The 25,136-nt window shown below is 37.7% G+C and overlaps 1 protein-coding gene across 1 annotated transcript; it reads left to right on the top strand.

The window, feature by feature from the left end:
• Window positions 1–498: 498 nt before the first annotated feature.
• On the top strand, window positions 499–24,647 carry LOC126481232 (26S proteasome regulatory subunit 4). Its single transcript, XM_050104845.1, has 9 exons — window positions 499–644; window positions 6,837–6,987; window positions 18,816–18,940; window positions 19,029–19,214; window positions 19,311–19,410; window positions 22,109–22,323; window positions 23,263–23,460; window positions 23,631–23,840; window positions 24,433–24,647. The coding sequence occupies exons 1-9, from the start codon at window positions 642–644 to the stop codon at window positions 24,565–24,567; spliced, it is 1,323 nt and encodes a 440-aa protein (XP_049960802.1). The 5' UTR covers window positions 499–641; the 3' UTR covers window positions 24,568–24,647.
• Window positions 24,648–25,136: the final 489 nt, after the last annotated feature.

The raw sequence follows: 25,136 nt of genomic DNA, 5'->3' as shown, positions 1-25,136 counted from the left end.
TTATTATCAAATATTCCTAAATAAAGCCAGTTGCAGACTAGATGTCAACGAAATAGACAGGAACATTAGAAGACACCACCGTCAAACGATGGAGCTTTACACTAGACGGAATGACAACATGATGTAAATTCACTTAGCGACAGTACAGAGCCGTGAAAGTGAGGTTATAGGATACCATCCGCCATACCAAAAGACTATCAGTATTAAGGAACAATCTTCTTGCTATTTATTGTATGAGAAACTGCTGAGAAGTTAAAACACATTTTAAAAACAATCGACATTTATTTGGTACTGTAAAAATATATGTACAAACACAGCAAACAATATTTAACAGGGAGTACATAGACCCTGTTTACCCCAGCCATGTTTTTTTTTCCTCTACATACCGATTAACGCCAGACTGAACTGTTTTTTCTCCTTCAGCGTTGACGGTTTGAATGAATGCTGCCTTGCGATATTCACTGTGTATACCGTGTGTATACTTTCCTGTCACGTGTGAATCGACTTCAACTTTGATTAGTAGGCTTTTAAAATGGGAATATCTTTGAGCTACATCTTGTTTATAATGTGGTATCTTTGACTTTAAGGTTTTGTACATGTAGTGACATCGCGAATTTGTGTAAGGTTGTGAATATTTTGGGATGGTAAGTAATGCTCTCTCCATACGCTGTTTTAGTTCTTATTGAAAGAAAAGTGAGATCGCACTAGAATGGCATGGGAGGAAATAGCGTTCTTATACTCTTCTTTATTTGTTTTAAGTGTGTGCAGTGACTTGGCCAGACTGACCATTCCAAACATTTTCTGAAGCTTTCAGGAATGCATGGGGCGGGCAAACACAATCGATATGTTTAATTTAAGTTGTAACGACAGAGGAAGCTAACATATAGAAGCTATTGCAAAATAAAAGACTCTTTTTGAGTATGAGAGAAACATACTTTTGCATTCGTTATGTGATCGATTGATAAACAACAATTTGTGTTTCCCAGTGATTGTAGCTGAAGCTAAAGAAGACATAGATTTGCAATGAAGCGATTATTCAAAATTTTTGTGAGCTGCAGCCTCATATGGGGCAGAAGTTAGATGTGGACAAGAGAAAGGAAAGCACGCCTCCACACTATATTGAAAATATAATGGAGGTATTGCAAAACCACAATCAGTAGGATAAGAACTGACGATATCTCGTGAGTGATAAAAATGTTCAACATTCGCACAGTGGACAGAAAAGAAACAACTGCATTTGTATTGTTTTATTAGATATATGGGTAATAACCCATTACTTCAGAAAGAATGTGCACTGAGGACTACAGGGAAGAATGACAAGTGGCAGTACATAGGCCTCCATGTACAAATAGAGTTGAAAGTTGTGTAGTGGTAGATCGCCCATGATCCCGTGATACAACTGCAGACAGATGTGTTTTTAAGACATTCCACATTTCTCAGCTCCAACAGTGTCAAAAAGTTTGATGGCTGAATATGGTGGCTGCAGTCGTAGAGTATTCTAAATTTTTGTTGTGAACTTTTTCAATGGTACGTATTGTGCGTCAAAACACGGTAAACATTTTAGTTGCACAATTTGTTAGCTATCTTCTGGAGAATTAAGACACTTGTAGTTAACTGTGTGGCTCCACAACTTACTGTAATTCGATGTGATTGTGAAACGGAGTGTGTGACCCTGTCAAACACTTGCTATTTTTTTTTATATATTGTGATTTTCTGAAGCCGTATATGACACATTTGTTTCATGTACACGAGTAATGATCTTGTCAGGTGTGCATGTTGTCAATCATGAAATCAAGAAATTCCACAACATTTACATAATATTGGAACTACATGCCACAGTGACTACTGTACATAATATATGCTGTGTTTTGTGGTATGTTATTTATTTTCATCTTGTTTATCACAGTAAACCACTATATTACCATGTTGTATAATAAAGGCCGATTCAGACTGGATTTCAACAGACTGGAATGTAATGGTGCCATTAAATGAAGATTTCACTGAAATGATGAAAGTGAACTTATATGATCCATCCATGATCCAAAAATTCAGAATATAGCATCAGAATTAAGGAAGGAACCAGCATGATAAAGTTTATTAGTGTTTAATGTAAAATTCATGATGGGTGTTTTTGACATAGTTTGCATGTTAAACTCCTCAGAAATAAGACAAAAGGAAAAACGTCACCCAGACATTTCAAGGCATCCATATGTATTTACTAGGGAAATTGGGTAGAGAGGTATATTGAACGCTAGTGGTCTGCTTTGACCATTGACACAGGAAACAAATGATAAGCATTGTACATATCATGGCAACTATAACATCTTATCAGTTGAGATTTTGGGTTAAGCTGTAAATCTGTCCGTCACTGTAAGCAGGTTTTTTTTACTTTCGAATTTGTTGGCTTCGCCAATTAACAATAAAAATGATACACACCAAAGGCTGACTTTGCAGCAGCCATTAACATCACATCGTAGCTCGAAGCTGATGACTAGTATTGAATATTCCTCTTGACTGGAGAAAATTTGGGTCTAGTGCAGCAGGGGATACAACCCGTCGGCTTTGGACAATGACGTCACAAGTCGCCAGATAGCAGTTTACCATTTTCGCTTTTGCTGTTATGTTTCAGTTTCGTTTTTTTACTGATTGCTTAATATAGTGGATCTGTTTATTCTATCTCGTGAGATTTTATTTTTTAAAGCCAAAGAACACTTATCAGCCACTGAAGGGAGCTACAACACTAAGAAGAATCGCTTCTCGATTGGCGACTTGTGACGTCAATGTCCAAAGCCGACGTGTTGTATCCCCTGCTACACTAGTCCCGAAAATTTATACCTATAAAAACACGTTGAAGAATGTTTAGAAGTCAATACGTAAAGCCCTTTTACCCTATTCATTATTATTGTTTCGTTTTTTAGATTCTTTAAGTTGAGCTGACTTTGTTGTTACTGTTAAAAAAGTTATTAGTGAAGAATGTTTCATTAATTTATTGTCTTATTTATGCACAGTGTGTGCAATTTCTTTGTTTGGGTATTGCAAATCTTAAATCATTTTCTGCTTTCAGTGCTATGGTCTCTGATACTTTTTGTGTGTTCCCCCCCCTCCCCCCCTGAAAAAAGGTCTTAGTGGAACCTTTGCAGTATGTCGCAAAAATAAAGCAAACCTGCATCCACCTCCCCTGCCCCCATCTCCACCAACCAACATCAGTGGCAGCTTTCTGCTCAATAAACCTTGAGTGTGACATTCCATCCATTGGTGGCTTTTATGAATATAGACACCTGAAATGTAGTGTATTGTCATTGCTGCAAGGGTCTTTTGCACTAAATAAGTATGTTTAGCTGTGAACAGTAAGGTTTCACCTCTTCAGACCATCATTTACAAATATTAGGAACAAGAGAATCACAGATTCCTGAGGCACGCCATTCTTTAGCTTTTCACATAGCATTGCTCTTCCTTTACCAAACCACCAAAAAACTCTGACACAGTGAGGAAAATAAGAATTGATTTTTTTGAAACATTCTTAGAATTAACCCAAATACATTAACAAAAAAAATTAACAACAAAATTTAAACTACTTCCACAACCAAAAATAACAGCCAGATTGGTTTAAGAAAATGGAGTAGGACATAAGAGAACTGCAAGTCACAGAAAATACACTCATAGATGAAACTGCAAATAATAATGATAATATAATAATAGCAATAATAACAATAACCAAAGACAAGAAAGAGATATTTCAGGTCAAAATGAAAACCAAACTAACGATCCAAATCTCTGAGGAAGAAAATAAAGCAAGATCACAAAAATGAAACAACACTGAGCTAGTAGAAAGGCACAGAACATTAAATGTTGTTAACAAACCCCAAAGTCAAGTGAAAGGAAAGAAAAAGAGAAAGTAAATGTTGGAAAAACTTGCTTACCATAAATAAAGCTAGGGAATGAAGTCAGCTGTATTCGGCATATTAAATAAGTAATGGCATTTACTTTTACCATTACAGCGGTACTGGTGTACTGCATCTCTTACTGTGGTGAGATCCATGTGTCAGCTGCAGTGACATTAAATGAACTTGAAAAGTATTGTTAACGTAGTAAGAAGGTGTAGCAAAACTGGTAGTTGAACATAAATAGGTCTCCTTAATTAATTATATATAAAAACAAAGATGAGGTGACTTACCGAACGAAAGTGCTGGCAGGTCGATAGACACACAAACATACACACAAAATTCAAGCTTTCGCAACAAACTGTTGCCTCATCAGGAAAGAGGGAAGGAGAGGGAAAGACGAAAGGAAGTGGGTTTTAAGGGAGAGGGTAAGGAGTCATTCCAATCCCGGGAGCGGAAAGACTTACCTTTGGGGAAAAAAGGACAGGTATACACTCGCACACACGCACATATCCATCCACACATACAGACACAAGCAGACATATTTAAAGACCTTTAAATATGTCTGCTTGTGTCTGTATGTGTGGATGGATATGTGCGTGTGTGCGAGTGTATACCTGTCCTTTTTTCCCCCAAAGGTAAGTCTTTCCGCTCCCGGGATTGGAATGACTCCTTACCCTCTCCCTTAAAACCCACTTCCTTTCGTCTTTCCCTCTCCTTCCCTCTTTCCTGATGAGGCAACAGTTTGTTGCGAAAGCTTGAATTTTGTGTGTATGTTTGTGTGTCTATCGACCTGCCAGCGCTTTCGTTCGGTAAGTCACCTCATCTTTGTTTTTATGTATAATTTTTCCCACGTGGAATGTTTCCTTCTATTATATTGATCTCCTTAATTAATGTTACACATTATGTGGCACTTCAACTTGGTGTTCTAGTTGATATGACATTAGTGTTATTAAATTTGTTGCATTCCTCAGTATGATTAATGAATTACATTATGCACCTAATGTATAAAAAACTGCATAAATAAACCAGTAGTTTGAATTTTTTATTCATGACATTTGTTTTGGAACTATAATGAGAAAGTTAAATAAGCATTACATATTTGTTTATGCACTCTAACCCGCAAATACCGGGTGGTTATAATTAAGCTTTCCTTACTTAACACATTGTAACATGGAAACTAATTACTCTACAAATACTAAACTTTGTAGCATTAATATCTAGATTATGGGGTGCTTGAGTTCCATGCATCACAGCACCACCGTCCAGTTCCAACCATGGCCACCAAATGCTGTGCTCAGTCATCTTGATTCATAGTCTCTCACACCTGACTAGTCACTTTGCACTTTTTGACATGTCAACCTGAGCTTGGACAAAAGGAGCAGGGCATTATTGGTGAAGCTCTGTTATCAAAACAACAGTAATGCTGCAGCTGCACTTCGAGAATACCAGCAGCTGAAAGCATTATGAAAGGGTCCTCTTTCTCCACTTGCTGTGCAGAGAATGATAATGAAGTTTGAATCCACTGTAGAACTGGGCTTTGCTGCAGGAAGAGGCCAACAACCAATTGCACCATAGGTGGTTGATGAAATTGCTGTTGCTATGGAAGACAGCGCTGCACACATTTCCCAATCAATGATGTGTTGACTTCACTCACCACTTTCTTGCAAGAATTCGAGTTGATGAGCAGTGGCCCTGGACCATCCTATGGACAGACGAAGCTCATTTTTCTCTGACGAGTGAGGTGAACATGCAGAATTGCTGAGCATGGGGATCTTCAACTCCAATCACTGTGCATGAAGTTCCTCTGTATGGTGAACGCGTCACCATATGTTGTGGCTTAATGGCTACATTCACCATTGGCCCATTCTTTTTTGAACAGGTTGGTGCTCAAGAACCAAAGATGTGCAATTTGACTGGACAGGATTACTGCAATATGCTTTTCCAGCATTTCATTCCCGCCCTACATGAGACACACATTGAACTCAACAGTTTTTATGCAAGATGGGACCCCACCTCACATTGCTCATGAAGTTCACCATCTTCTCCGAAACACATTTTGAAATGATTTAATTATCAGCCGATCATTTCCAAATGCATGGTCGGCACGATCACCTGATCTCACTCCTTGTGATGTCTGGTTAGTAGGCTACCTGGATAGAGTTTACCAAGGAAACATTCACACAAGTGCTGATCTGAAGCACAGCACATTCAGAGAGGTAGGCAACATACCTATGGACATGCTTTGTTCTGCTGTGCAGAATGCAATTATTCGTTTTCGGACTTTTCTGGACACTGATAGGTGCCATATTGAGCCCCTTTTGTAGCAGTAATGGGATTGGTATGTAATGGTATGATGTACTGTAGCAGCACATTAAAAGTGTTTAAATTGAATTGATTCTACACTATTTCTCTTCCACATGTTCTTGACATTAATGGTACGATTTTTGGTACTCATACGGTAATTAGTTTCCGTCATATAATGTGCTAAATAGGGAAAGTTTAATTATAGGCATCTGGTGTATTCATGATCACTCTTTTCTGTGCCAGTAACATTTTAGTTAGATTAAGATGCAGTTAGTGTATTTTCATGTATAGCAAATTCTTTGTTCAGTACCAGATTGACAGGCTGAGATAAAATAACCAGTTTAATGTACAAGTGAAATATATTAGTGCAGTGTCCATACTATTTGTGATACGGAATTATTTTCAGTGCTTCGGCTTAAGTTTCTGGTGAAGTAAATAAAAACTGGTTTTTAGAATGTGAATATAGGCAAAAATAGTTCAGGATTTAAACTGCTGCAATTGTGATGTAACGCTCCTGTCACAGCTTTTAGTGAGATTATTGTTCTTTATATTTTTAGTGGTTTTAGCAGCCTATTAAAGTAACAAACATTATGTTCCACAATAGTTTATTAGACCACAAATCACTTACCATTGAATAATTTGTTTTAGGGTCAAAACCAGTCGAGCGGCAGTGGTTCAGGTGGCGACAAGAAAGATGACAAAGATAAGAAGAAGAAATATGAGCCTCCCATACCAACCAGGGTAGGGAAAAAGAAGAGGAGGACGAAAGGTCCAGATGCAGCTATGAAACTTCCCCAAGGTACTTGAGTTTGCGTTTATACTCTGATTAAAATTACTTTGTGATTGACAGTTACTTCTCTTTTTTCCAAGTCTCTAATTTTCCAATAGGTAACATGTATTTTCCTCATAGTCATGCATGCTTCCACAGCTTTGCATTTCACCTCAGTCCATTCCTGTTTTGCCATTTTGCACTTTCTATTGGTCTTATTTTTTTACCCATCTTTTTTTACTGGCTTCATTTGCTGCATTTTTTATTTTGTCCTTTTGTCATTTAAATTCAAGAGTGTGTGTTGTCCAAGAATAACTGGACTTTTGTCTGTTTGCATGCTTGATCCTCCACTGCATTCACTATTTAAACTTTCAAATCAACCCGCTCATTTTCTATTGTCCTTTCCTCTGTTTCAGTCAATTAGTGGTTCTTCTAGTTTCCCACACTGTCATACCTTCCTGCATTTTCTTCAATTTTAACCAATAGTTATAACCAAAAACAATACATCCTTTGTCCCATATTTACACAGAATCAGCATGGTTAATTGCTGGCCGGATGCCCTTTTGATGATCTTGTGGTGTAACATTACTTTGGTAAAGTGATGTTGCCCAGCATCTACCCAACCGACATGGCGATTCACAGATAAAAGTATTTTTTTTAGTGAAGTTGTTTAGAGTCGCAAATTGCCTGGAAGTTTTGTTATTGTTTATGCATGTAATCTTGTACAGATGGACACCGCGTGTCTTCAAGGTGAGACGATGGTAGCATTTTACTAATAATAAAAGGGCATGCTGTGAAAATTGTGCCGACATAAAAGAAGACAGACAACAGTTAGCTGTCATGTCCGTACAAAACTGTCTTTCATTAACTTCGGACAGAATTGCAAGCCATAGTAAATATGTGAACATTAATGGTATACGAAGTGTTGCCTTATATACATCAGTAACAACAGGACGAAAGTAACTGTGTTTTAGAAGTAGTGTTTTTTATTATTTAGTAGAAAGTTGGAAATTTATCAAAGCTTCCAGATTCCAATAAATAACTACAATGGTTAAGGAGGTGACATTAATGCAAACTACACAGTTTGTCTGAACATTATTTCAAGTGCAGCAGTTCAGAATTGAAGAGTAACAGTACTCACAATTTGAACCCATGCAGTTTTACAAAACAAGTGTGTGTAACACTATTGTGACAACTGTGACAAGATATTTCAGTATACAAAAATGTATTAAGTACATGATAAAATTTTAATATGCTTTAAGGACTTTAGTAGAGAAGTAAGGAAAGTTTTAAGAATGTGTGAATTATTTCAGAAGGTTAAGGGCAATAAAGGTCAAGTGATTTATAAAATGTATCCAGTTATACTAAAAGCTCTACATGCTTTAACAGCAGATTTATTCGGACCATTGCCTAAGGGTAGAGGCAGAATATCATACATATATGTTACAGCTGGTCAAAATATCTTAAACTATGTACTATAAAATCGGCAAAGACGACCACTTTGATTAATCGTTTAAGGGAGTATTTTGTGGATGTGGACTGATACTACAGATTTTAAGGAGTTTCTGACATGGGAAAGTGTAACACGTCATTGTTTTTAAGTATCATCCTCAATCTAATCCCTGCAAAAGAATGATGAAAGAAATTGGAAGACTGTTGTACATATTGTTCTACTAGGCTCACTACCTGGTTGCAGGTACCAGAATTTCAGGTTATATTAAATTAATAGCCTCGTTTATCTATGGAACTTTCACCAGTTGAGGTCTTGAACAAGAAATGTATTGGGAAATTTTACTAAAATTATTTACTTGGCCACACAGTAGAATTCAAGATAAAGACAATGTACATGATTGTGTAGAGAAAGAATTGAAGCAGCAAGCTTGACTTTCAGATGCAGGAAAATAATTTTAATGTTGCTACACCTAATTTACAGGTGGATGATACTAGTGACCATCTAGTCAGACCTTACCATCCTATTTCTTACACAAAGACAGATACGAGCAAATTCTTCAAAAGGAAAGTCCATATGAAGTAATGAGTATTCTGCACCATAAACTACTGTTTCTAATAGACCCATCACATGGTAAAGAAAAGGGATTGTATAATGTAGACATAATAAGAATATCTAACCTACAGTCAAGACATCAGGATAGTTCACAACCTGTGCAAACATTGTAGACTGACAACAAGGCCTTGGTGGTCTATCAGGGTTGCGGTTGCCCCAATTTCTGGAAATCAGGGAATATCAGGGAAATTAAAAAAAAAAATGGAAAAACATCGTTTTTGTCTCAGTAGATGAAATGGCTTATTTACTTAGATGTCACACGTCATCAGTGGCTGTGCGCAGCTGAGTATGTGCTCTGCTTCCCTACTTCCTCAGTCTTACTACTTCCCCCCTTTCTACGACTCCCCCAGCTTGCAGTCAGTGCTGCCACCACTTCTTGCCGCTAGCCTAGCAGCTGCCAACAAGAGGCAGGGAGGTGTGAGAAGTGGTTTGTTTGGATCTGATTCTCAGAGACTGTTGACGCAGCAGCTGGAGATGGCAGTCATGTGTGCATGAGTTGTGTCTGAGTGATTGTGTGTGCACTCTCATTTTCTGACAAATGCTATGGCCAAAAATTTAGTTGTGAGAAAGTGATTATCTTTTCTAAGTGCATGTCTGTGGCTCAGCGATTATCTTTATGGTGAGTTGCTACCTGTCCTCATTAGTATTGATTCAGAGTATTTGCACAAGTTATCTGTTGCATGGATTGATCACCACTTGAATAGTTGGCCACACAAGTAGACTTCCATGGTGGGCCAAAACCGCACGCAATTTCTGTGTTTGTCTAATGGATCAGAGCCTGTCGATCTGAAGCCCGTAGTTTTCCACTAATCTGCAGGCCCTACTTGTCACACCTAGTCTCGTCGATCTGCCCGCAGGCTGGGTCTGTTTGTGTGTGGTGTAACGCGGCGGATTTTCGTGGTTTATCCATGGACCCAGGACTATGGTGCTCTTCACCACAGGTGTTGTATTTCAGGAATTGCGACTGTGTCACTGCAAGTACATTGTACAGTGCAGCATTTTTATAGATATTTTATTTATTCTAGTACATTTTGGTACACTGAAAGTAGTTTATGTATTAGAAAGTATGGATGATAATAAGGAGAAAACTGCGGCAGTCACTGGCAGTTTTTTCGCTAATTACTCGTGTATTTCTTGAAAGAAAAATCACACAATACCTGTAAAACAATAGACATAACAAAGTGGATAATAACCAACAGTAACAAACATAGTGTTGGTTTACACAACTCTTTCCCGCCTTATACACTTCTTTCAAGGGAACTACTTTTTTCTGAGGTTTTTTAAATCTCTTTTGAGACTCCAACAAAATACGTATTTTGTCACCAAATGTTTCTTTTTATTGAAATAAAAGAAAATCAATGGTCTTAATAAAACATATACGAGGTGCGACAATAAAGTAATGAGACAGATGTGAAAAAAATGCTGCTTACCGTTTTAGTCAAGTTTTGTGTTGTCTCCTTCAAAGTAGTTCCCTTCTGATTGCTCACACTTTTTCCAGCACTTGTGCCATTGATGGTAACATTTCTGGAACTCATCTTCTGTAATAACCACCAAGACCCTCGTCACTGCTTTTTGGAGATCTTGGGTTGTTTGAAAATTTTGTCCCTTGACCGCCGTTTTGACTCTTGGAAATAGAAAAAAGTCGCACGGAGAGATATCTGGTGAATAAGGTGGCTGTGGTAGTACTGAAATTTGTTTTGTGGTTAAAAATTGCTGTACTGACAGAGCAGTATGGGATGGCACATTATCATGATGCAGAATCCAATTATCAGCAATGTTGGCACAGACGTGAAGAACTCTTTTATGAAGTCTTTCTAAAATTTCTTTGTAGTAATATTGGTTAACTGTTTGTCCAGGAGGCACCCACTCTATGAACAATTCCCTTAGAATCAAAGAAGCACACTAGCATGCATTTCACTTTTGACTTTGACATGCGACCTTTTTTTTGAGCACCATTGCGAACTTTGGTGTTTCGTCTCTGGATCGTACTGAAAAAACCATCCATCACCAGTGATAACACGGCTCAAAAATTCTGGATTGATTTCCGTTTGCTCTAATAGATCGGCTGCCACATTTTTCCCTGTTTCTTGCTGTTGTGGTGTGAGATTTTTGGGGACCATTTTTGCACAAATCTTTCTCATACCAAGATCTTCAGTTATTATTAGCCGAACCGTTTCTCGATTGATGTTCAGTTCTGCAATCATTTTCACGGATAATCTTCGATCAGATTGTACGAATTCACGCACCCTGGCCTAGTTCACATCCGTCCATGAAGTTGATGGTCGTCCACTGCGGTTTTCATCTTCAACATTTGTCCTGCCTTCACTAAATGTTTTATGCCAACGAAAAACTTGAGCTCTTGACATAACCTCGTCTGCAAAAGCCTTCTGAAGCTTACCGTAAGTTGTTGTCGCATTTTCATCCAATTTAATGCAAAAAGAAATGGCATACTGTTGCGCAATATTATGCGGTTCCATTTCCGTGTCAAGAGACAGAAACACGTGTTAACTTATTAAAGCACAACTCACAACTGAGCAGTTGCATCGATGTGCTGCTTTGACTAGATGCAGCTTATAGATGAAGATCAAAGATATTATGCTTACGCAAGCCTGTAGGGTTGCCAAATCTTGCAAATAAAATCAGTCTGATTACTTTATTGTTGCACCTCGTGTACGATTTGGCTTGCTTTCTTTATCAAAAAACAGCTCATTACAAAAGATGTTGATGTTAGTACTTAGGTTTTTTTGCTCACATGTTTAGAAATACAGAACTCCTTACATTTTTTGTCAACTTAGGTCTTTACTTACCCTTGAGATCTCAAAATTTGTGAGGGAAAAATGCTATAATTTGTCTGGAAATCAGGGAAATGTCAGGTAATTTCACTTGGGGAAACTTGTGGCAACCATGGTTATATTACTTCCTTTTTGATTTCTGTTTGTCCTCTTCTTCTATATTCTTTAATTTACCCCCATTTTCACACACACACACACACACACACACACACACACACACACTCATCATTAACATACTATGCATATAAATATATTGTTTTAAATATTAGGGATTCAGGCATATTTTGATAATACAAACCACTTTCGCCTTCTGTTACGTCAGACTAGTAATCATAAATCTGGTAATTTGTGGTGATAATGCTAAAAACAGATTGGTATATTAGCATTACACAGGCTACTAATAAAAATGTGTTTGCTATAAATAATGCATTAATTGTTTAAACTATTGCACATGCCTGCCTATATTACACTGGCAGAGCCAACAGAATAGGAGCTTAAGGTAATACCAAATATATTTATATCAGTATGAAATTCAAATCTGCAAATACATGGTGCTATCTTAACGTGTACTATGAACTTAACAACTTAATACTTAGGCATAATACTTATCTGTGTAATATCTTGCTGATTATACTTAAACAGTTATAAGATAATGATCGTAATTTCAGTTACAACTTAGTCTGATCTTTTCTCATGGACATTCTCATAATCATTTATGATGAGTATTTGGACGGAGGGATTGTAAGATATGGATGATCAATGTTGTCATTAAATCAGAGAAATGCTACATTACCTACCGCATTTACTCGAATCTAAGCCGCACTTTTTTCCCGTTTCTTTTGTGTAATCCAAGAAACCTCCTGCGGCTTAGAATCGAGTGCAAAGTAAGCGGAAGTTCTGAAAAATGTTGGTAGGTGCCCCCACAACTAACTTCTGCCGTCAAATATGTGTAGCGCTATACAGGCATGTTTTGCAGGCGCAAAGATAAATACTGGCGCCAAAATCTCTGCGTCGGTAAATAAATTAAAAAAAAAAGAAGGTGGAAGACGAGCTTTTTTTCTCCGCCCCGAGTTTCAACCACTGCATTTTCATACATTATCCAACAAAGTAAATACAAAGTCCATATTGTTCATCTTCGATTGTAGCAGCATTTCAATGTATTACGAAAATTCGACTGACAAGACTGTTTGGGATGTTTGTCAATATGCTAATAGGAACTTTTATGAACTGTGAGTCACATGCAGTATTCTCTTCACCATAAGAATAATACAAATAGAAGCATTCTGCCACGTATTGTTTCGTGTTTGCTGCTATCTCATTTAAATCCTGTCTGCCTAATAAACTACGAAACTAGAGTAAGACATCAGCAAACGCGGAAGAATATACATACCATGTCATGTTTATATCCGTATTATTCTTATGCCTAATAGTATACAGTCAGAAATGAAGCACGGCAATTGACTAGATTTTTAAATCTAAGGTGACTAATTTCTGTGCAGAATGTAATGTACTAAAGAGGCGTCTGCAAAGATTTTCAAACGGAGAAAAATTTTCGCTGAACTCTAGTTCAGAACTTCTATCGTACGCAGTATATTATTTGGTTCTTGTTGATCGTTATCAAAGAAAGCAGCAGTGTAAGTAACAACAAATAGCAGTCTCTTGCCATTGTTTCGCTGATGAGAAGATTTTTTTTCCGGCGGTAGCGTGCACAAAAGCAAGAGAACAGCGCTTATCAGATCAAAGAAAAAAATAAGCAATCAATTCAAACCAGATGAAGCACGTGAAAAAGGAGGGGTACCCGTATAAATACGATGGAGCGCCTGACACATAGCAATGGCTACCTGGTAAAGCTTAACTGCTAAGCTTAAGACTCGAACCAAACTACTGTAGCTGTATCGTCATTGATTCGACCTAAATTGTGTGTCATCTTACAATGGACCTACTTTGTTTCGATTTGGAGGTGCGGCCTAAAACTTTTCTCTCCCCTTGAATTTCGAGTCTTAAATTTCAGGTGCGGCTTAGATTCGGGAAATTTTTTTTTTCCTTGATTTCGAGTCTCACTTTTCAGGTGCGGCTTAGAATCGAGTAAAGAGGTAACTAGGCCTAATTCTTTTTTCCCCAAATCAAACTATATGGATGTTGTATGTTTAAGATCATGATGATGTAAAGAAGGGGAAGAGTGAAAGGCACTCTTTGTATAGTATGTAAGGTGCAAGTGCATGTGATGGTAAATGTGAGTTGGTGATATGTCCCCTTACTGCTGAATTGAGATTGTTGAATTGTGTGTGCAGGCAGGGGCTCAGTCTGCAGAACAGTGCAGCATGCCATGGAGCTCCCTCCATGGTGTAGGTCTGTGATTGTGGGACTCTGTAACTAAGGAGATCCATGTATAACATAAAACCAAAATTCTCTTGGAGTCTTATGGAGAGACTGTTCATTTCATTATCTGGTATGAACTTATTGTCAATCGGAAAGTTATACCGATTTGTAATAGGGATAATAAACCCTGTTTGTGACCTAGCAGTGACGTTATTACGTAATAGTGGTCATTTCAGAGGAAAAGTGTGGTGGAAGGCAGGGTCCCTCCAAAATGAGCAAACCACTGCATTTTCATACATTATCCAACGAAGTAAATACAAATTCCGCATTGTTCATCTTCGAATGTAGCAGCATTTCAATGTATTACGAAAATCCGACTGGCAAGACTGTTTGGGATGTTTGTCAATATGCTAATAGGAACTTTTATGAACTGTGAGTCACATGCAGTATTCTCTTCACCATAAGAATAATACAAATAGAAACATTTTGCCACGTATTGTTTCATGTTTGCTGCTATCTCATTTAAATCCTGTCTGCCTAATAAACTACGAAACTAGAGTGAGACATCAGCAAACGCGGAAGAAACAATGTTTTTCCATTTTTTTAAAAAATTTCCCTGATATTCCCTGATTTCCAGAAATTGGGGCAACCACAACCCTGACAGACCACCAAGGCCTTGTTGTCAGGAAAGAGGGAAGGAGAGAACACTTGCAAGTAGTTGAATGTCATTCTAACAGGTAGTATATTAGGCAGTGCTACAGATAAATGATGATAGTCAAAGACGTGATGAAGGATTTCCCATGTCATATCCCCTCCCAAAGATCCCTTTACAAAGGAGTGCCCCCTTTGTCACCCAGTACCACCCTGGACTGGAACAACTGAACCACACCTTCATCAGGGATTTGATTATCTATCATCATGCCCTGAAATGAGAGGCATCCTATCTAACATTCTACCCAGCCCTCCTAAAGTGGTATTCCGTCACCCACACAACTTTCACAACATCCTAAACCATCCCTATGCCAAACCCAACCCCAGACCCTTGCAAGACCTGACCAATCAATCAACCCAGCTTATTGTAACCTCTTAGAGGCTAGGCCACCTTTTAAAGCAGCCATGTCATATATCGACTCTACTGCAAACTTTGCACATCTTTTTCTGTTGTTATGATTAACAAACAGCTGTCCACCAGGTTGTGAATGGCTACTCCCAAACTGTGGCAGAGAGCAAATTTGACCACCCTGTGGCACAACATGCAGCTGAACATAACATGCTTGATTATGGCTGCTTTACAACCTGGGCTATTTGGATCCTTCCCTGCACCACCAGCTTTTCCGAAATGTGCAGATGGGACCTTTACAATCTTTCTCTGCTCCCAAAATTATCCCGGCCATGAACTATGATAACCTACCATCTCCACACCCTATAGCCAACTGTTTCTGCCCCCTCTGTCCCATAACTTACTTTCATTTCATACCCCCTCACCCTCATTGTGCTTGCTTTCTGCCAATGCACCCACCAGTCTTTTCCTTTCTTTGCTCTTTCCCATCTCCACTTCCTACTCCCACTCCCGCCCACACAGTCCCATGGCACTGCCTGTGGCAGTCTTGTCCTGCTGCCTTCTAGTCACTTCTTGCTCCATCAGACAGTGTTCTTCTCTCCCCCTTCGTTGCCCCCACTCCCAATTGCTGCTTTCATTAACGCAAGAGTTGCGGCTGGGGATAGTTGTGTGTGTGATGAGTGTATGCTTGTGTGAATGTGTGTGTGTGTATTTTCCTTACTTTTCTGAAGAAGGATTTTAGGCAAAAGCTTAATGTGTGATAGTCTTTTTGTTGTGCCTGTGTGCAACTCAACTTGTCATCTTTACGGTGGGTAGCTATCTATCCTTTTCAGAACTGTTGATATTCCAACCTGGACTTTGCAATGTAACATCACTTTGTTTCGTTGTTCTCATATGTGAAATTAACAGTTTGAAAATATTTTTTAATGATTAATTTGGAAGTTAAATGTCCCCAGAGCACAAACTCCTCGTGTTCCTTATTTGTTGTTGTTTGGCTTGAATGTAGTGAAAAACTGTATGTGAAAATAATCTACAAAATGCCGTAACCAAATTCTATCATTACATAATGTTTATGATAATTTACTGCACCTTGGAGAACTTAAGTAGCAGCATATAGCAGTAACAGTGTGTGAGAGAAGTGAGAAAGGATTACTACCACATACACTTTTACTAATTTATATTTGTTATATAATGTAATTATGAATATTTCATACATTAGGCAACAAGCCCTTGAAACACAAGTGCAAAATTTAAGCAAAACTACAGAATGTCACATTACTAATGTAATAGAATTTAGGTTAATCTTGATATAGTAGTGTGTATCCTGGTAATGAGCTGAGACTCCAGAAGGACAGCAACATTTTTAATCTATTGAACACACACACACACACACACACACACACACACACACACACACACACACACACACACACAGCATAAAGTAATGAAAGTTTTGTAACTGGTATTGCTGTTGTAAAAAGGTATATTTCATTCTGCAGTTACAAAGTCTCTTGTGTAATGTAACATCAGATTTCTTGCACAGATTTTACTCTTTAATAGTGAGGTAGTCAAGCTGTTCGGCACTACTACCTCACACCTTTTTCTTCTTGTTCTTTGCACAACTGTGACAATCTACATCTTCCTCTCCTTATTTTTTGTTAACTGTTTTTCTTGACTTTGTAAAAATATGTGGCCTCATTTGTAGAAGGTTAATTGTATGTATTGCAAACAACATTCAGAAGCTATGTGGTATACTTGGGGGAACATCAGCGTCAGCCCTATGTTGTTCTGCTCTTGGTCTTGTCTTCTCAGCTGCTGAATATTTTGGCCCAATCTGGTTAGACGACCCATATGTACAAAAGGTAGCTCTCCAATGAAATAACGTGATGAGAATGATTGCTGCTGTTATCAAATCAACACCTACAGAATGGCTCCCAGTACTAAGCCATATTCCATTCTCACAACTTCTACACATCAATGGTCTCATAGACAAAAAGATAATAGATAATAAAAATTTACCTATCCATCAAGATGTTGGTGATACAGACCGATTCTACTCTATATTACCACCACCACCACCAACAACAACAACAACAAGGGGTGCTGTGAAAATTGAATTCAACAGTACTAGTACATTGACTCAAGAATGGATTGGACAACGAAACAATAGTATGCCAGGTATCACTGCAAAGCCACTGGGGTTTGACTTTTCACATCAAACATGGTCAATGCTAAACAGAATTAGGACTCAACGTGGCAGATATGCACATTTTTTTCCCCCAAATGAGGTAAGCAGTCTTCCTCACTTTGTGATCGCGGAGAACCATAGATCATCTGAGTCGTCATAGAAGAATGCTGTACAAGATCATTATAGTGGTAGGTCTGAAGACTTCCTGCTGGAAACTCCAAAGTCAATAGAGTACATAAATGCTCTAAATGTTTGTTTATAACATGCCAAAAAGCCGTATGATAAATAATAAATGGGTATATAGCAATTTGTATCTGAGAAACAGTATGAAAATTTTCAAAATTACTGTTCGCAGAAAGTTGTCACAATTTGGTAGCAATGCAACAGCAACATCCATTCTGAACTTTGGTTCAATTTTTAATAATGCATAACTACCAAAAACCAGTGAAGGGCCTCTATTGTTTTTTCTACATTGTTCATCCACTGTTCTTGGTTTCTTATTATTCCAGACCAAACCTAGAGGTATTGTGTTCAGATAAGAAAGGAATTCATTTCTAGAGTACTCAGTCCAGTTACATGTCAATAGCAGCTACTAGATAAAGTAAATTTTGTGTTCAAACAAAGAAAAAAAGTCTGACTGCAGCACTTGCAAACAAATTAACTCCTGGTGTTAGTGTCTTAAGAACTTATGCTGCACTTGTTTGTAAGGTTTGTGGTTTTGAGATACTACATAGTCTAACCCAGGCCAGGCTTATTGTTTCAAATTTACTCAACATGTGCTTGATGAGCTTAACTATGACAGAACAAAATTGGAATTTGGCAAGTTAGGTGTTGGTGAACTATCGCTATACCAGCTTTCTGACTCAGAGAGAATGCAGCAGTCGTACAAGTCTTAAATGGTCCTCAACCACATATTTCATGTGTTTGCAAAACATAATCACTTATTGATATGCTGAGGTATGCCTGCCTTAACTGTTATAAGTAATTCAGGTTAAGAAGTTGAGTGTGGTTCTGCACTGGGATCTTATTACGCCATGACACCTACACCTTCTCAGGTGGTAAACATATGCAGTTTTTGAGGTATCCAAGATCCAGTTACTCTCATGTCTGTTTTACATCTTAGGTATGATCCTGTGTTATTTCTCACCACTACTCAAAGTGAAAGTAACCTCTTGGGGTCCTTGGAGATGGCTGTATTAGCTAATGGAGTGAAAGAGAGGCATGTTGTGCAAGTAAGAGTTTATAAATGATAAACTGAATGATATTAAGGCAATGTTCCATAAAGCAAGAATTTGCAAACTGTTTTTAGAGCAGTCCCTGTGCAGTTCTTAACTGTTATATGTTGAGTAGTGATTTTCCAGTAGGGATGATAATATTATGAAATCTGTAATAATAGTAGCGAAAAGTTTGTCATTTTTCACCTTTTTTTTCCAGTAACGCCACATACAAGATGCCGCTTGAAACTTTTGAAGTTGGAAAGAATTAAAGACTACTTATTGATGGAGGAGGAATTCATTCGCAATCAAGAAAGACTGAAACCACAAGAAGAAAAAATTGAGGTATGTATCATTTGCTGTATATGCCTCCTTCTGACAAATTTTGCTTTTTTGTTCCTTTAATTAACTTACTTTGATCATTGCTTTTTAGGAGGAAAGATCAAAGGTTGATGATTTACGAGGAACTCCTATGTCAGTTGGAACACTAGAAGAAATAATTGACGACAATCATGCAATTGTTTCTACAAGTGTTGGCAGTGAACATTACGTTAGTATTCTGTCATTTGTCGACAAAGACCAGTTGGAACCAGGATGCTCTGTGCTATTGAATCACAAGGTAAATTTGTTAATTGCGGAAAGTATAATTACATTTACTTTATAATGTATTTGAAAGCCTGTTTTTATATTACATTTTTTGACCTGTTGATAATAGGTTCATGCCGTAGTTGGAGTTTTGTCAGATGACACCGATCCTATGGTTACTGTGATGAAATTAGAGAAGGCCCCACAGGAAACATATGCAGACATTGGAGGTAACCATTTTTCTGCAAAACTTGTAGGTCTAGTCCTAAAGTAAATCTTCAGTTTGATGTTTTTCTTGTCATTCTCAGTTTTTTTGCTACTGTACTTCTGCATACGAACTTTTCAGATGGGTAGATATAAAGATGTGACAGAGTGGCAAAACGGGGTAGTTGTGTCTGGCCATATCTATGGCCACATGGTGTTTGAAGATCGCTGGACTTGTTTGTGTTTTCGAGTGGACTGTTCAACATGTCTACAAGCAGTGGGGTAATGCATGTGGCCATGAAACACGATGTCAGAATCGTGGTTGGGAAAAGATTCAGACTGACAGGGGCCGAAAATGCTTTTCTCGACGTGCAAATCAAAATCGCTTCCGAATACTACAGGAATTGCTGCAGGCAGTGATGAAAGGTCAATCCCAAGCTATTAATGAGAGAACATTGTGAAGGGAACTGCATGAAATGAATTTTTGGAGTTGCTCAACTTGCAAGAGGTCCTTGCTTACACAGGCACATAAAGACGGCCGCAGCAAAGACCATCTGGCTGGAAAAACTGGAAGAATATTTCTGATTTACTGAGCATTCTCCTCCCCCCTCCCCTCCTACCTATTACATCTCAGTAGGCCTGCAATATCACCAGACTTGAACCCCATAGAAAATCTGTGGGACATGTTGGAGACAGTGAGTAAAACGCTGACACCAGCATCCCCACAATTTGGTGGATTTGCTTGATCAAATCTGCGAGTGGCTTAACCTGGATGCAATGTACCAGCACAACCATGTGGATTCACTTCCTAGCTGAATCCATGTGGTTATCAAGCCCAGGGTGGAATTACACAATATTAAATGAAGGAGCATATTTGCCAGTGCACAAACAAATCAGATGTGCATAAGGTGATTTAAACCAATATCACTGTTTTTTTTCCCGTTCTGACATAAAATATTCTTGCAATCAGTTTCTGCTATATTCTGTTCATCTGTTACAGAGTGCCCTGCTGTATTTAGATATATGGAATTAACTTATGCAAGTTGTGGGCCATAATATTAAATAAAGCAGACAGGCATAGCTTGTCTACCACATGAGCTCCAATGCCCACATTTCTGAAAGTCAGCAAAAATTGATAGTGTTTGGTTACTGACATGATGTAATGAACTCAGTTTGTGATGAAATGATAAATTTGTCATATACTGGGGAAAAACTGATACATTACATATGGTTTCCATTTCTGAAGTAAGCTGTTTGGCTTCAGCATTGCTTATACACCAGATACAATGTGTAGCATAATTTGGTCTGTAGCAAACATAACAGATGTATCCAGAATGAATTTTCCACTCTGCAGTGGAATGTGCTGTGTTGTCAAATTTCCAGGCAGCTTAAAACAGTGCTGGACTGAGACTCAAACCCAGAACCTTTGTAGGCAATGTTCTTACCAACTTAGCTATTGTGTCATGACTCAAATCCTTCCCTCGCAGATTTACTCCCCTACCTTCCAAACTTCATAGCAGCTCTTCCGTGAAATGCATCAAACCCCATCTTTACAATAGTCACTTATGTAAATAAATACTTTCAGCCAATTTTCTCTGTATGTAACCCCCCCCCCCCCCCCCCCCCCCCACCCACACACACACACACACACAGAGACAGAGAGAGAGAGAGAACACTTCTGTAAAGCTGCTTGAAAGATGGGGAAAGATACTGGCAGAAGTAAATCTATGTGGGCAGTTGGTGAGTTGTAACTGTTAGCTTATTTGTTAAACTAAGGTCCAGCTCCCAGTATTAATCTGCCAGGAAGTTTCGTATCAGATGTATATTTTATTGGTTGCTTTAGTTAGCCCCATGTTGGATGCCAGATATAGTGACTTTCCTGTCCTATCAGACTTTTAAATGATTGCAGGGTACCAGATTACTGAGGATAGACAAACAGTGATCAAATTTATAAAATTAAGATCATCTTACTTATAAGAATTGGCTAATAAGGAACCACATGTGGTAAAACAAATTAATGCATTATTAATTTGTAAATTCAACTAAACAAAGAAATTATCTTTTTTTGCCCTCTCTGTTGGCTTGGCGTCAATGGAGAATTAATCATATATTGATATTCGATGTGGGTCCTTGAATGCAGATGCATGTGTACTTAGTAAATATTTGCCAGTTGTGTGTGAGTGAGGTGTGCCCCCCACCTCCCCACCTCCCATAGAAGAGGAATGTAGCTTTTTTTTGTCTGCCTGTCCACCTCAGCTGGAGCATCTCTGGGAATGAAACGAAAGATGCTCAAGTCATAAACGTATCACACAATTGTTATCACGACACTCGGCATATCCGTGTCATACTTGTCCACATCTTGGAGAATTGTGCAGTAGAAGATTTGACAGTCAGTGATGACAGACAACAGAATTATTGTATTGTAATTCTCTTAAATATGCAGCATTTTTAAACTGTTCACTGCTCCTCTGTACCTTCAGAGTCATCAGCAATCTTCAGTTCTGAGCTACTGGTCAGAAGTAGAACATTTTTTCACCAGTTGTGGGAGCTGATACTGGTTATTCAAATTGCTTCCTCGTAGTTTATTAGTGGGTCTCCTCCACTACTTACGGTGTAATGCTTCGAAAGGAAAATTACTGTAAAACAGTGGCAGAGAACTGTAAACTACAAGATCAGCACTTCTTTTCTGATGTGGAAAATTCATTATGTTTTTAAATTCTGCAGGTCTGGACACTCAGATTCAGGAAATAAAGGAGTCTGTGGAACTTCCACTTACTCATCCAGAGTATTATGAAGAAATGGGCATAAAACCACCTAAAGGTGTCATTTTGTATGGTCCTCCTGGCACAGGAAAGACACTCTTAGCAAAGGCTGTGGCAAATCAGACATCGGCTACCTTCTTACGTGTTGTAGGCTCTGAACTAATTCAGAAATATTTGGTAAGTATTCTAGCACAAATATTTTTCAAAATATTCATTTTATCTTTGAACAAAATTTTTGAAACTTTGACTGTTGGAATACCGATACTAATAAGCAATTTACTTGTGCATTGTTGGATTTTTATAAATGGAACCAGCATAATGAAAAATTGTATAGATGTAGTTTTTGAGCCCTAATTGATTTAAAAGAAAACACATTGTTCTGCAGAGAAGTTAATGTGCAAAGATGTTAATGACTCATATGGGGTCATCATTCAATGATATCTTTGAAGCATACTGAAGTAATTTATTTTACTTTGAAACTGTTAATGGTAGAGAAGGGTTTTCATATTCTTATTGATCATGGAGACCATAAATCCATGGCAATAAAAGGAAAAAAAGACCAATAGATTTTGTTTCCAGATGCTAATTCTTCAGCCCATGTCTGCAAGTTTGCTAGGTATCAGTGCTGTTGCATTTGTAAAACATTTCTTATCATTAAAATTTAACTTGTATGAGACGGGATGGAATGTCATTAAATACTGCTTCAGTACGAATTGAGTTTTTATTGGCAGAAAATTCAGCAAGTACTGAAAGGGAACATATGCCACACTAGTCAAAAGTGACATTGCAACAGACTTGAGAAGCTGTTGCATATATTATTAGCATTAATCTGCTGTGGTAATTTAAAATGGTTAAGGTTTTTCAGTACTTACACCTCATTTTTAAAACATATGAATTTAGTTTTCAGCTACAGTTAAACTTAATTGTAGAGAAGAGGAACTTGATGCATTGAGCTGACTGGACCTCAAAAAAGATTTCTATTATTTATTTATTTATTTCTTGTTGTAACTAACAAATACAATGACCACCTGTTTTATTCAAAGTAGCTTTCATGTTTATGTTGTAATGTAAACTAATATGTAGAATAATGCAGTTACGCTAATTTCTTAATTTTAGGGTGATGGCCCAAAACTGGTTAGAGAATTATTCAGGGTTGCGGAAGAACATGCACCCTCCATAGTTTTCATTGACGAAATTGATGCTGTTGGGACTAAACGATATGATTCTAATTCTGGTGGTGAAAGAGAAATCCAGAGAACAATGTTAGAGTTGTTGAATCAATTGGATGGCTTTGATTCAAGGGGAGATGTGAAGGTAGTAAATACAAAAAGAAAATTTATTAAGCTCAAAATTCTTTTACTACACACTAATAAGCCACAATTTCCATAAGTTTTGAAACATTTAACATTTTTGACATATTGATCAATATATGATTCATATCTGGTCTTAGGATAGGCTATTATTACATAATATTTTACTTGCAGGTTGTTATGGCAACAAATCGCATAGAAACACTAGACCCTGCTCTAATTCGGCCTGGAAGGATAGATAGAAAAATAGAATTTCCATTGCCAGATGAAAAAACCAAGAGGAGGATATTTAACATACATACATCAAGAATGACTCTTGCTGAAGATGTTAATCTCACAGAACTTATAATGGCTAAGGATGACCTCTCTGGTGCTGATATTAAGGTAACCATTTTCCACAAAATATACACAATTTTCTAGTACCTCTTGTGAAATTTGAACTCTGGTGCCTGAGATCAGATGCAACTGCTGTTCTTACGATTCAACACTCAACAACAAAATAAAGAACAATATAATTAGAAGTAGTACAGATTTGGAATAAGACCATTACTACTTTAGCTTATATTAAATATAAATGAGTTATTGAAGTCATCCCCCCCCCCCTCCTCGGGAGTGTTTTTGAGCTACCAGTGATATAACCATTCGGCAAAATCTGTTTTAAAACTTGGGATAACATTTCATAGTAATTTATGCAACTAACAGTTGAATCTAAACATTTGTTGAGGGAGGAATGATTATCTAAGAAAAGGGAGGCTAAACTGGAGAAGTGAGTTACTTGAAAGAGGGAACAATCGAAATTTGCCATAGATACTGTGCAGCTTGAATTCAAATTCACATTTATAATAAAGCAGGCATCACTACGGCCTCAAGTTTGTGATTCTGTGTGTTGTAATGGTTCTGTTCAATAGACTTCATATGTGACATTACAGTTGTCTGGTTTACTAGCAATGGAAATAACCATAATTTCAAATTTCAGGCCATCTGTACAGAAGCAGGTCTTATGGCATTACGGGAAAGAAGAATGAAGGTTACAAATGAAGATTTCAGAAAATCGAAAGAAAATGTTTTGTATAGGAAGAAGGAAGGTACACCTGAAGGTTTATACCTGTAATAAGAACATCATTTGTTATGTGAAGTCCAGAGTTCTCACCATGATTGTTAATAAAACATACACACTATCCATTTTGATAACCTGTGCATTATTTCAGACCGTCATTAATATTCTTAGATCAGTGTTTTTACGTTTAGAGTAAACTGAACTAATTCAGCAATATAAAACAGTCCAACTTGTCTGGAATTTTATACTTTTACTTTACATCTGTTTTTTTAGAAGAAAATTACAAAAACCGAGTGGATATTTTCACTGATACAATAAAGAAATTATTTGTTTTATACGTTATAGGGTTTGTAAACAATTTTATTTATGGCCAATGATTGTGATATGATGTTCTGAGAACAGTGACCTGTTGCAGCTGCACTTTTGGTCATTCCTGCAAACAGAACTTATGGTATTACGAAAAGGATAGATTATAACAATGAAAATAATAAATTTTTGACAACATAATGTAATTGGATAGGTAAAACATCTGCTCATCAAACGGCAGCAGGAGAAGAAAAAAAGGTTTTTGAGACCTGGTAGTCAAGGAAGGCAGGATTAGGTTACGATTGTGGACGGGGCCG

The sequence above is a fragment of the Schistocerca serialis genome, chromosome 5, assembly GCF_023864345.2.
Source record: "Schistocerca serialis cubense isolate TAMUIC-IGC-003099 chromosome 5, iqSchSeri2.2, whole genome shotgun sequence".
NCBI classification, from domain to species: Eukaryota; Metazoa; Arthropoda; class Insecta; order Orthoptera; family Acrididae; genus Schistocerca; species Schistocerca serialis.
This window is presented reverse-complemented; position numbering and strand designations above follow the sequence as displayed.